Genomic DNA, 12242 nt, shown 5'->3' with positions numbered 1-12242 from the left:
GGCACTCCTCTTGCACGCCTGGTTCTGCAGCGATGCCGTCGTCGAACGGACGGAACGCTTCCAAGCAGGCGACGACGTCCTGTCCTCGTCGGTTTCTCCTCGACCTTCTCAAGTTCCGACAAACATCCTCTCGGTTACTTTCGTTTTTGTTTCTCTCGTCTAAATTCAGTCCGGCTCGCTTAATCACTATCATCATCTCAGTGTACGGCCTCTGGTGCCAAACTCAATGGCGGCGTTTTTGAGGCTGATGAAGGAAGAGGTCGAAGATAGTACCAGGGGGGCTATGTTGCACGTTTTGGACTCCCAGGAGACTTGGGAGAAGGAAGTGACGTCAACGACCAGAGCAAACGCAGTTTGGATGTTGACAGAAGAAAACAAAATCAACACCCAATCTGCGTTTGCTGTGTGGTTAACGTCACTTCCTTCTCCCTAGTCTCCTGGGAGCCCAAAACGTGCAACATAGCCCACCAGGGGGATGTACTACAATCGAGACGTCACAACAGCACGACGCACGAATTAAATACAACGCCTGCGTAAGCGTTTATATTTCCAAGAGTGGTCACATCAATCTGTCGAAAAAGCAGACGAGGCAGAGGCTCGTCTGCTTGCAGGATGGACTAACTCAAGCCAGACAGAATCGACAATGAACTAGGACGCTGACCAACGGCGATTGCGACTCGCATCAGCATAGATGTCCAAGTTGGGCCGTCTCGAGACAAGCCAAACATGCCCGCCCATAGCAGTACTCGCGTGTTGGGATTAGTGCTTTCTCCGTGACCCTCCCGACAACAAGAAGAAAACAGCGGGAAAGATGACCGAATCTCGACCTCTCCTTGTGCATACAGTGCCGCGCAGAGTCATCGCGAAAAAAGAAAAATTAAATAAATCAAACATGTTTTATTTACATCAGATGTTTTCGATATGAAACACTGTAGCTCGAAAAAATCGATTCTTTATCAAAAGAGGCATGTTTAAACGCGGTAGGTTAATGGAGCGAACCGTCCGATCATTGATAGCAACGCGGAAAAAAGAATTACTCTAAATTTAAAAAAAGTAGTTAAATTAACCATATGTTATCGATGTAATCCCGTCATGGGAGCACAAAAACAGCTCGATTTTTTCTGGTTGTTCATAAAGCTCCATTTGCTTTTTCTTTCACATTTCGATTTTCTTGCAACAGGACATTCGAGTTTCCGTTCGCGTTCTGATTAGCTTGACAAAGAAAGAGAAAGAAAACGCTTTGGTTGTTCCGACGAGCGCTACTTTTTACTCGAGCTCAGCCTGGAATGAATATTTCTTCCTTAATTTATTTGATTAAAATATAATCACATGTACGTAGAAAGCAAGCATCGATATATAGATAAACGGTAAACATTTTTTTTTTTTTTCGCGATTACTTTCGCGGGAAAGGTTCGATTGAAATTATCACGGTAGAGCTAATCTTATACAAATCGCGACTTGAATCATCTCGCTTGTTATTCTCCATCCTGATTCAACGTCTTGTTCACTCTACGCGTATTCCCAACGTCACTTACTGCGTGATGCACGTTAAAGCCCTCGCCGGACTGCATGGCTACGTTACTTATCTGGTAACAATGTCGCCCTACCCTGCATGCAGCAGACTAAACAAGTAAGATGTGTTTGAACACCGTATAGGGAGTATTCACTGGCGGCCATAGCTCTGTGCGCGAATGCTGAGTGCGTGCTAAAGGCGAGCATCCACAGTTCTTTTGCAACGTGCATTCCGCACCCTCAAGAGTGCCGGTCTTAGCAGCCTATTGATGTGAGCTCGTTCTGAGCACGCGCTCTACACAGCACCCACAAATATGGCGTCCAGTGAATACTCTGTATTCAGTGTGGCCTTCTTTCGCTTTTATGAAGGATGCGACGCGGGAAACCAGTCCAATTGGAATAGAGTGCGTCGTTTCAGAGCTCCGTTCCAACTGTCGTGCCCGGAACGGACCGCCGATTTTGTGGGCTCACCGACGGTTTCCTACTTTTGCGTGGACGCGTCCTCCACCAAAAATGCTCGCATAAAACGAATGGACATAATTTTCCGCTATATCTCCTTGTAGCCAGGCTTGTGATGGACAATTCTATATTAGTTTCATGGACGTAGAAGAAAACAATGACGAAAAAATGAGTACGCCTGTCGGTCCAAACTACAACGTTCGCAAAAAAAAACGCTTCAAAAATATATTCGATTATATCTTTTTTAAACATTTTGCCGTTTCGAAAGACAGCGTAAAAAAGAGATCAATCCGCACTCGTTTTGGTAGGGCGTCTCGGTGCTTAGGATATGGATTGGCTTTGGATCGATTCGCAGTTCCGACGGCATACATCGCAGACGGGGAGGGGAATGTATGAGGACGCGAGCGACGATATGCGTCGGTGCGTGTCAACACTTGCATCGGCATATTTTGGACTATATACTTAGACTGTCACTCGCGAAACAGTTGAAAAAAGAAAATCCGTTACACGTTTGTTTAAAACCTCGCAAAAAGAGGGAGCTAGATACAATGCCAACGGCGGGTTCGTCTGTTCGGGAAAGCTTTTTCTTGGAGCTTTATTTTGACCTTCCCAATTAAATTAGCTCCCAACATTTCATCGAGCTTCAGAAACTGTTTGAAAGTGCATCTTTGCTTTTTGTGTATTTTTTTATCAACTCAGTTACGGAACTGCCCATCGACGCTGCTTCCACGAGCAGTAAACCCTCCTCCTCCTCCTCCTCCTCCTCCTCCTCCTCCTCCCTCCTCCTCCTCCTCCTCGCTCGACGCTCTATTGTTATGGGGACGGCGGCTGCTGCAGTGTATTCTATGGAATGCGTTTTGAAGCGCAACGTCTAGACTCTATGGACAGGGAGGGGTTAACACGCACCCCGCCCTCCCGCACTGCGCGGCACCGAAATTGTCGAAGGGGGACGTCGCCGGCGATCTTCGGTTGCTAAGTGTTACGTCACGGCATCGCTCCCTATAACCAGCCAATCCAGTGCGGCCTCCGTTGCTATGCGTCCTTTCGCCAAGCATCTCGATATTGGCCTCCCGCCGCCATCTGTCGGCGCTTGCAGATTGTGTTTCTCAGCCAGTTTCCACAGCCAGTTAAAGCCCCTCGATGCGTTTGCGTTTGTCTTGCAAGTATAGTGTCGAATGCGCCAGAGCACGAGACCCGTGTCTCGAGCGGCCCTTGGAATTAAATGGCGGCGCAGCACTGAAATGAGCGGCCCTTGGAAACAAAATGGCGGCGGAGCACCCGCTCGTGGCACGTGTCTTGCGCGTTTTCACAACAATGGTCACAACATTAATGGTTGGTGGTACTTAAAAGCTTGAATTTTTTCGAGGGACTTTGCAGCCAGTGGGGCTGTGACGCCATCCCGTGGCGATGTTGCGAACTTTACATACGTGTGCTCCAAACTAGTCCAAGGTCAGCGCGAAAATTACGACGAAATTCTTTGAGCGAGGAACGCGAAATTTTGCTCTCTCGATATTTTCTATAATTGAAATCTATGTATATGTGTATCCTGATTTGAAAGTTTTGTCCTGACAAGTGGAATTGGGGTTGTCTTGCACCACCAAACGCCTCTGAATGCAAGGAACCATGTCTTCATCTAGAGAGCAGCGAGCATAGGTGATGCTGCTGACATCACTCCTAGGCAGGGTTGTGAGGTAACTACCTACAAGTAACTGGAAATCGGTATCTAGGTACTTTTGTTGTGCCTCAGGTACAAACCCTTTCATTTCTCGGTATCTATATCAGCATCTTAGGTACATTTTCCAGTAACTTGTAACTAAGTGAAGTTACTTTTTACAGGTACTTTCCAATACACTTCGTCAAAATGGTAGAAAATATATAAATCTGGAAATATTAAAACACTACCATGTGCCGTGATTAACGCTGAGTTGTAGGGTAGGGCCCGGGAGGCACTGACTTGATCGAACGACGTTTCAGCGAACGAAGCTCCGCCCATGATGTTTCACTGAACGACACTTTAGCGAATGGCGGTGTTAATTTGAGCGAACGGTGGATTAGCGGTGCCGTTCTAGCGACACCAGGCACGTAGCCAGTAGCCAGGGGGGGGGGGGGGGGGGGGGGGGGGGCCCGAATAAAATTTTTGGCTACGTGCCTGACGAGCGACACCAATTTATCGAATCGCTTCGGAACTCCGTTTAGGGAAAATAGTGACCCGCTTCCTTCATATCAAACTGAAATCGACTTCATTTCGTGTTTAAAGCTCCCCTGACAGCTATACAAGGGAGGAGATAACTTGAAAGATGTGCGCAGTTTCCGTTGCCTGTGTCTCGTCCTGGTGGTGGCTCTCTTCTGCCATAAATACAATATAAAATATAATTAAAAATAAATTACAATTACAATCGTAACGCAAGGCAACATCGCCGTATATAACACAGTTTCCACTCAATAAATCAGACTCAAATTCTAAAATTATCAAAACAGTTCTAAAAAAAAAAAAAAAAGCTTTTTTTTTTTTTTTTTTTTTATTCAACACACGAAAGAAAAAAAAAACGAGGAAGCTTTAAGTTTTGTGTTTGTCGTCGAGGTTCGGTGCCTATGCACTCGACTCGCGCCTTTCTTGATGCGGCCGACGTCTTCTGGGCCCGTCGACGTAAGCACCGGCTCTGAGGGCCAGAACGTCAACAAGCGAGTTTCGGCGGTTTCGGTGTGACATGGTAAACAGTGGAAGCTGTAAAAACGGTGAACCAATTGGAGCGTGGGGATAAAGCACGTGAGGACTCAACTCCGATGTGGACGTCGCATTGACACTAATAAAGCACATTTATCGAACTCGTTTTTGTGTTTATCTGTAGAATTCAGCAGCAAGCGTACCGCTATGAAAGAACGACCATCTCGTCCGGTGCCTCGTGATGAACTGCTTTTATGTCATAGAAAAGAAGAAAAGAAAGAGGATAGGATTCTTAAAGTGAGATAGGTAGGGCAATACATAGAAGAAGAAGTGAAAGAGAAATAGCAGAACACAACATTTTCCCCCCTCCCCTTTTGGAGAAAAAACGACTATACAAAATGCACATAACAAAACCAGTCATAGATATTATACATACAAAGCAAAGATGCACAAATCATAATTCAAAAGAAATTCAAGTTAAGCATTCATTGACTCTTAGCCTAGGCTATTTTTAAAGCATTCGCACTCAACACTCATACTCTTGTACACAATATCTCAAATAACACTGTCAGAAAGTTTCTTTTTACAGAATTCCAGCAAGTTATTTACGAAACTACGGCAAGTTATTTACAGAATTCCAGCAACTTATTTACAAAACTACGGCAAGTTATTTACAGAATTCCAGCAATAAATTGCACTTCGGATAATAAGCGTTAAAGAAATATGTAAACTTCTCTTCGCCCCAAGACAAATATAGTCAACTGTCACGTCTGTCACCGCGGGTCAGAGACTCAGATCTCTAAACCGAACCGGTGGTCGGCGAGTTCGGGTCGATCGCCGAAGCTCCTCCACTGGGGGAACGGAAACTGGCATGGGGGAATTGTAGCATCCACTGAGGGAACGGGAATTTCCGGTGGCAACCTCACTCTTTGGTGTGTACTTGGTGGCACCGTCACGGCACCCTGTCGAGAGTCAAAAAGACCGGTTGGACTACCTGGGCACGCTTCGTCTCCATCCTCATCTTGTCCCCGTGGAGGTGGAAAAGGCGGAGGCGTATGTGGCCTTAGCTGCTGCTGCTGCCACTGAGTAGCCTGCTTTAATCTGTTTGGCCGCCACTCATGATGAGGACGCTGGCTTCTAGAGGTCTTTCTGAGAATTCCCTGTGTACGAAGGCGCTCAAAAGACTGTGTCGTTGCTTGCGACGACTTCTCAACGTTATCTGGGCCAGGTGGAGCCGTTGCCGCTGTAAGCTTGGAGGCGTTCCAGATCCGACCGTCCTGAAGCTTGAAGGTCCATCGACCGACACGCTCCACAATTTTCATTGCCGGACCAAAAGCTTGGTCTCCCTTCTTTACCTTTCCTGGCTTCCTGACGCGCACCCATCCGCCGACCTGGAATGTCGGAACTTTGGCAGCTCGCCGTCTGTCTGTGTAGCGCTTGCTGTGCTCTTGTCCCCGCTGCACTCGGCACCGCAGACGCTGCAGCTCCTCAAATGGGTTCTTCAAGAACTGCGATGGAGAAAGGCCAATGATGTGAAGCCGGTTGCGTGGCTTGCGTCCATGTAGCAGAACCGCAGGAGACAGTTCTGTCGTTGCGTGCGGCGTACAACGATACACGCACAAGTAATCCAGAACGGCAGAGTGGATTGGACGCTTCTCTAGTGCAGCACACTGTAAGAACGACTTGAAGGTACGATTAAATCGTTCTACTTGCCCGTTCGCTTGTGGATAATACACAGAGACCAGGTGATGGTTAATACCTCGCTTAGCCAGGAAGCTCTCGAATTCTGCAGAAGAAAATTGAGGTCCATTGTCAGACACAATGGTGTCGGGGTATCCTTCCCGAGAAAAGACGAGCTTCAGGAAACCGGTCACCGTGCTTGTCGTGACGTTGGAGCAAAAATGGACTTCAGGCCACTTTGAAAAATAATCCACGAGCGTGATGCAGTACCGATACGCTGGTGGCGAAGCTTCAAATGGGCCAACGATGTCGATGCCGAGCTTTGACCATGGTCGCTCTGGCAAGGGCACGGGTTGCAAAGGTGTTGGCGATGTCTTTGCACTCTTGTCAGCCGAGCTACAAACACCGCAGGTTTGGACTGCCATTTTCACCTCCGCATTCATGCGGGGCCACCAATATAGTTCGCGAAGGCGAGTCTGCGTCCTGACGATGCCAGGGTGGCCCTCGTGTGCTCGGCCGATGAGAGCATTTCTCATACTGGTAGGAACGACGAACTGTTCCCCGCGCAGCAGGAGACCGTCGTGTACAGAGAGTGTCTCTTTAGTGGCGTGGAAGATGGCTTCGTCGGAAGACAACGCCCTAGATGGTGGCCATTCCGACATGACATAAGACATCACTACAGTCAGCTGGGGGTCATCCGCCGTTTCCTGTTGGAGTTGAGCTTTTGATATGCATTCGTCGTTCAGAGCGGTGAAAGACACAATCTGCTCGTCAAATGCTGTCCCTCCCTCATCTTCCGGTACCGGAAGTCTGGAGAGAGCGTCAGCTACTTGATTCTCTGCGCCACGCTGGTACTGTACTTGAAAGTTATAGTTCAGCAACCGGGTCGACCACCGAGTGATCCGGAGTGGGCGATGTCCGGTCCCTCTTGTGGCCAAAAGAGCGACGAGAGCTTGATGGTCTGTGCGCAGAGTGAATTGGCGACCCCAGAGATATGGGTGCCATTTTGCACAGGCCCACAGACACGCAAGGGCCTCTCGTTCACCCGAAGAATACTTCCTTTCTGCGGCAGTCAGCGTTCGTGATGCGAAAGCAATTGGGTGAATGTCTTGTCCGTGAAGCTGCTGCAACACTGCTCCAATTCCATAAGCTGAAGCATCCGTAGCTACGATGATAGGCAGCTCTGGGTCAAACATCTTTAACGTTCTTGCAGAGGACAGCAGCGTTTTCACCCGATTGAAACTTCGATCTGCTGCCTGGTCCCAGATGAACGGGGTGTCCTTCCTCGAGTACGTTCGAAGCGGTTCCACTTCAGAAGCCAGGCGCGGTATAAAGCGTGAATAATATTCAACCATTCCTAGGAATGACCGCAACTGCTTTAGGTCCGTGGGAATGGGTGCCGCACGAATAGCGTCGACTTTGTTTTGAAGGGGTGAAATCCCCGCAGCACTAACTTTGTGCCCCAAGAACGAAATTTCTCCTACGTCAAACACGCATTTGTTGTTGAGTTTCATACCAGCCTCAGATATGCGCACGAGCACTTCTTTCAGGCGTTCCAGGTGCTCCTGCTGGTTCTTACCGTAGACAACCACATCATCGAGGTAGAAAAGCACTCCTTTGCAGCCCTGTAATATCTTCGCCATCATCTGCTGAAATGTGGCTGGCGCTGAGGCTAATCCAAAACACACTCGCTTAAAGCGAAACAGTCCTTCATGCGTAATAAACGCTGTCAAATCCCGACTATCCGGGTGTAATGGGACTTGATGGTATCCGGCAGCGAGATCTAATTTGGAAAAACGCTGCGCTCCATGTAAGGCGTTCAGCAACTCTTCAATGTGTGGAAGCGGGTAGCTGTCGATTACGACCGCTTTGTTCGCTTCACAAAGGTCAACACACATGCGAATACTGCCGTCTTTCTTCTGGACGACTACTATCGGTGACACCCATTCGGAGGCATTAATGCGTTCGATTACTCCGGCCTCCTCAAGACGTTTAATCTCGTCAGAAACTTGTTTGCGAGCAGCTTGAGGAATACGTCTCATTCGATGTTTAACGGGAGTGACAGAGGAACGGATCTTTGTCTTACAGGTGACTCCCTTGACTCGGCCTAGTCCTAGGGTGAAAAGATGATCGAAGTGTGTCAGAGATGATGGAAGTCTAGGAGGAGAAGACACAGGCTTCGCTAAGGCAGTAGGTAGAATCAGACTTGCCTTTGCTGGTGGCAGAAGCCGTTCAGTTCACTTTTCCTCCAGTGCAGCTGACGAGTCGTGCAGCTGAGAGGTCGCGGCTGAATTTGATGCCATCGACTTGGTTGTCAATGTAGGTGATTGTGACGACGTTGACGGTTGTTCTGCCCCACTTGTAGAGGCCTCACCGATGTCACTGGTCGCAGTATAAAAACAAGTCCGCGCTGCTCGGCTCATTTTGATGTCCAGCGCCACAACGGCGTCCATGCCTAACAATGATGTGCCTTGGTCTGCGATGTAGAATAGCACTTGCGCGTGACGCTGCTTGAATATCACCATTGCCTTGAAGGCTCCCAGGATATTAATGGGCTGGCGCGAATAATTCAGTAGCGTCACCGGTGGTAGTACGCCGAGTGCATCTCGCGCAAACCATTGCATGAACGTGGCTTTGTCCATTATTGAGACGGATGACCCGGTGTCGAGCAGGAACTGTATCGGCGTTCCAAAGACTTTGGCGGTAATCAAGACTTTTTTAGTTAATGATTCTGTTATGTGGCATACGATCTCAGAATCATCGTCGTCGTCGTAGTCATCATAATCTGAGAGCACCTGCTCCACTTGCTTGTATCGCGATCGCTGGTAGTCCCGACGTATGCTTCTGCATACGCGGCCAAGGTGACCCCTGCGACCACTGTTGTAGCAATAAAGGTTTCTTGCGGGGCAGGTGTCGTAGCTCTGGCATCGATGAGGACCATGTCCGCAGTTGGCACAAGTACGTGTGTGGCAAAAATTGTCATGTCGCCTTGAATGCTGCCGCCCTTGCCAGCCTGGCCTTGAGCGAATTGACTGTGCCGCGGGGTCCTGACGGCGGTCCGACGACTGTCCAGGTCGTGGTTGCTGATGGCTGGAGAACGGATCTCGGCCGCTTCCCCCGCAGGTCGCACACGCGTCTCTCGAGGCAGGACGTTGTCTCGCAACCCTCTGGGATGATGACCTCCGTGGAGGTGGCGGCGATGTCTCATAGCATATCCGTTGTGAAGAACTATGCTGACGGGCAGGCTGCTTGAATGGCGTTCTGGAAGCATGCCCTTCACGTCGCCCGGACTGTCTCTCCCTGGGTTGTCTCGAGGCTGACGAGTCTGATGAGTGCGTCACTTGACAGGTCTGCTCGCTCGGTGCAGCGACGCCAGCCCACTCTCGAACCTCTCGACGTGATCTTTCCAGGTTCATGACGGTATGCATAACAACGTCGAACGGGAGAGCTGCATCGAGGACCATCCGTTCCTGAATTTCAGTTGAAGCCACTCCAATCATGAACTGTTTCCGGATACGGTCTTGAGTACGGCTTCCAAAATTAGCGTTGGCGGCTAACGTCCGTAGAGCCGACAGAAAATCGCGAAGGGACTCGCCTTCTTTCTGTCTTCGTAGATGAAACTGGAGCTCCTGGAGCGTCACATTGACTGGCTGTGTAAATTCAGCCTCCAGTAACTTAACTGTTTCCTCGTAGACATCAAGGGGAGCTCCCACAACTTGTTCGCCACCTGCTGCTGCCAGCGGTGCTAGCGCTTCCTCAACAGCAGGCTCAGGCGTTGGTAGAGCGTCGTAAATCTGCTGGCCGGCCTCTCCGAGACAGTTGAGCAGCATTGCCCGACGGCGTTCTGCACCAAACTCTTGAGCGCCAGTTGCCAGCAAATAACGCTCAAACATCTTGATCCATCGCTCCCATGGAATGGGCGGAGGTCCCAGCTTGACTAAGAACTCTGGGGGTAGCTTGCCGCCCGAGGCCATGGCTGCTCCAAGATGGCTTCTCAGCACTCGGTGATGCCGTTCGATGTAGTCGCCATCTTGTTGCTGGATCAGTTCTGGGGAAGGTTTTGCCGGGACACGCAAGAAATTGCCCATTCGGCGATCAGCATTCCCCGCATGTCCTCGCTGAAGCCCAGTCCAGCGCAGAACTCACGTAGATCCCATCCTCGTCGCCATAATGTAGAATTCAGCAGCAAGCGTACCGCTATGAAAGAACGACCATCTCGTCCGGTGCCTCGTGATGAACTGCTTTTATGTCATAGAAAAGAAGAAAAGAAAGAGGATAGGATTCTTAAAGTGAGATAGGTAGGGCAATACATAGAAGAAGAAGTGAAAGAGAAATAGCAGAACACAACAGTATCCTTAGTATAAAAATCTTTACTTCCAATATATTCTCACAAATTTGGGGAAATAAAGTATCTTTGAAGTACCTAGGTACATTTTTAAGCGAATACCTAGGTACGTACCTAGGCACCTTTTCGTATGAGTAACTGTAACTTTAACCTGCACCTGGGCAATACCTGCGGTAAACCCCACGGAAGACAGCCCTGCTGTCCCTCCAAACGCCTCCCCTGAATTCCCTAACCTGGAACATTCCGACATGGACCAGGACAACGACTCCCGAGGACCATGGTACATCTCTGGAAATCGAAAACGAGTTTGAAGTGATGACTCCCTCTACAAATTTCGCACAGCTCGTGTGTCAAAATGCGTTTCCAACAGTCCCACCGTCGTATATGGTCTGACCGACTCGGAGGCGAGTTTCCTTAGCAGTCTCAAGGTCACACAGGCTTTCGAGAAGAGAAGTCCGGAATGCATTCTTCAAGTTCGCAACAGTCAACGAATCAACCATATGGCAGTCGACGTCCGAAACGGACATGCAGCACAAGTGCTGATGAACAATACATGGCTCTGCGGAATCCAGGTTGAGCCATACTCTTCATTGCCATGCCGTACTAGCATCGGAATAATTCACGACGCTGATGCGGATGTCACGGACGAAGAACTGGCGCAGCACCCATAGGATCAGAAGCAAAGATTGCCAGTGTGCGAAGACTTAAAATATCTCGAGTCGTCAAAATCGTTTTCAGCGGCAGCCACCTTTCTAGCAGTGTCCTACTAGGATATGCGCGGCGCTCGGTTCTCTCATTCAAAGAGAAGCCCCTACAATGCCACAACTGCGGCGGTTTTGAACACAAAAAGAGGGCCTGCAAACGCGCCCAAGCGTCCAATCGATGTGCTGAGAACCACCTTCCGACGGCTGAGAAATGCACGTTTAGCTCAGTGAAATGCATCAATTGCAGCGGCAATCGTGAGGCTACATCGCACGTATGTCCGAGGTGGAAGGAAGCAGAGTCTATGGCTACATATTAAAAAAAAAAAAAAAAAAATGAACGCCGTTTACTAAAAATTTAGTTTATTAAAAAAAAAAGCAGAGTCTATGGCTACATATTAAAAAAAAAAGTTTATTAAAAAAAATATGAACGCCGTTTACAACTCCCTGTACCCTTACAAAAAAATGAACTGACTTTCAATTGAAAGTGTAAAGGACTCACTCAATAGACCTCATTCAGTCTCAATTGAAACTTAATAGACTTTTTCTATTGAGTCGCTATTGATCCGTCCCAGAATATTGGCCACATAGTCTTAATTGAATTTTTAGCAATTGCATTTCAATTGAATTTTGGCAATAGTGTTTCAATAGAACTTTTGCTATTGAGTTTTAATAAAAATATTGCAATTGACTTTCAATTGAATTATTGCAACGTGCTTCAATAGAATTTATTGCAACTGCATTTAAAAAAAATTGCTCTGGGTGAGAATTTTTTTTTCACAATTCTTTAAAGCATGCAACATGAAAGAAACAAAGCACATAGAGGAAACGAAAACATCGTAACTAAGCACTCACAACCCACTAATCGTACTCCCTTGAC

The 12242-nt window shown here is 48.3% G+C and overlaps 2 protein-coding genes across 2 annotated transcripts in view; both read right to left on the bottom strand.

Annotated features, from left to right (window-relative positions):
* Positions 1–12242, bottom strand: part of LOC8026866 — a 68824-nt gene that overhangs the window by 32107 nt on the left and 24475 nt on the right. The window lies entirely within an intron of this gene.
* Positions 3501–11258, bottom strand: LOC120836390. Its single transcript, XM_040205244.3, has 3 exons — positions 11246–11258; positions 8691–10196; positions 3501–3670 (listed from the first exon to the last, which is right to left on the bottom strand). Exons 1-3 carry the CDS (start codon positions 11256–11258, stop codon positions 3501–3503), a joined length of 1689 nt encoding a protein of 562 aa, XP_040061178.3.

This window comes from Ixodes scapularis, unplaced genomic scaffold (genome assembly GCF_016920785.2).
Source record: "Ixodes scapularis isolate PalLabHiFi unplaced genomic scaffold, ASM1692078v2 PGA_scaffold6__148_contigs__length_123643588, whole genome shotgun sequence".
Taxonomy (NCBI): domain Eukaryota; kingdom Metazoa; phylum Arthropoda; class Arachnida; order Ixodida; family Ixodidae; genus Ixodes; species Ixodes scapularis.
The sequence above is the reverse complement of the archived record's forward strand: the minus strand, read 5'-3'. Positions and strand labels throughout refer to the sequence as shown.

Bases quoted from the DNA above. Each gene is read 5' to 3' on its own strand.
- LOC120836390 (XM_040205244.3), bottom strand. The intron at 3,671-8,690 runs GTGAGGCCTCTA...AGTTACTTGTAG, and splicing joins TACTGCGACCAGTGACATCG to GTAGTTACCTCACAACCCTG.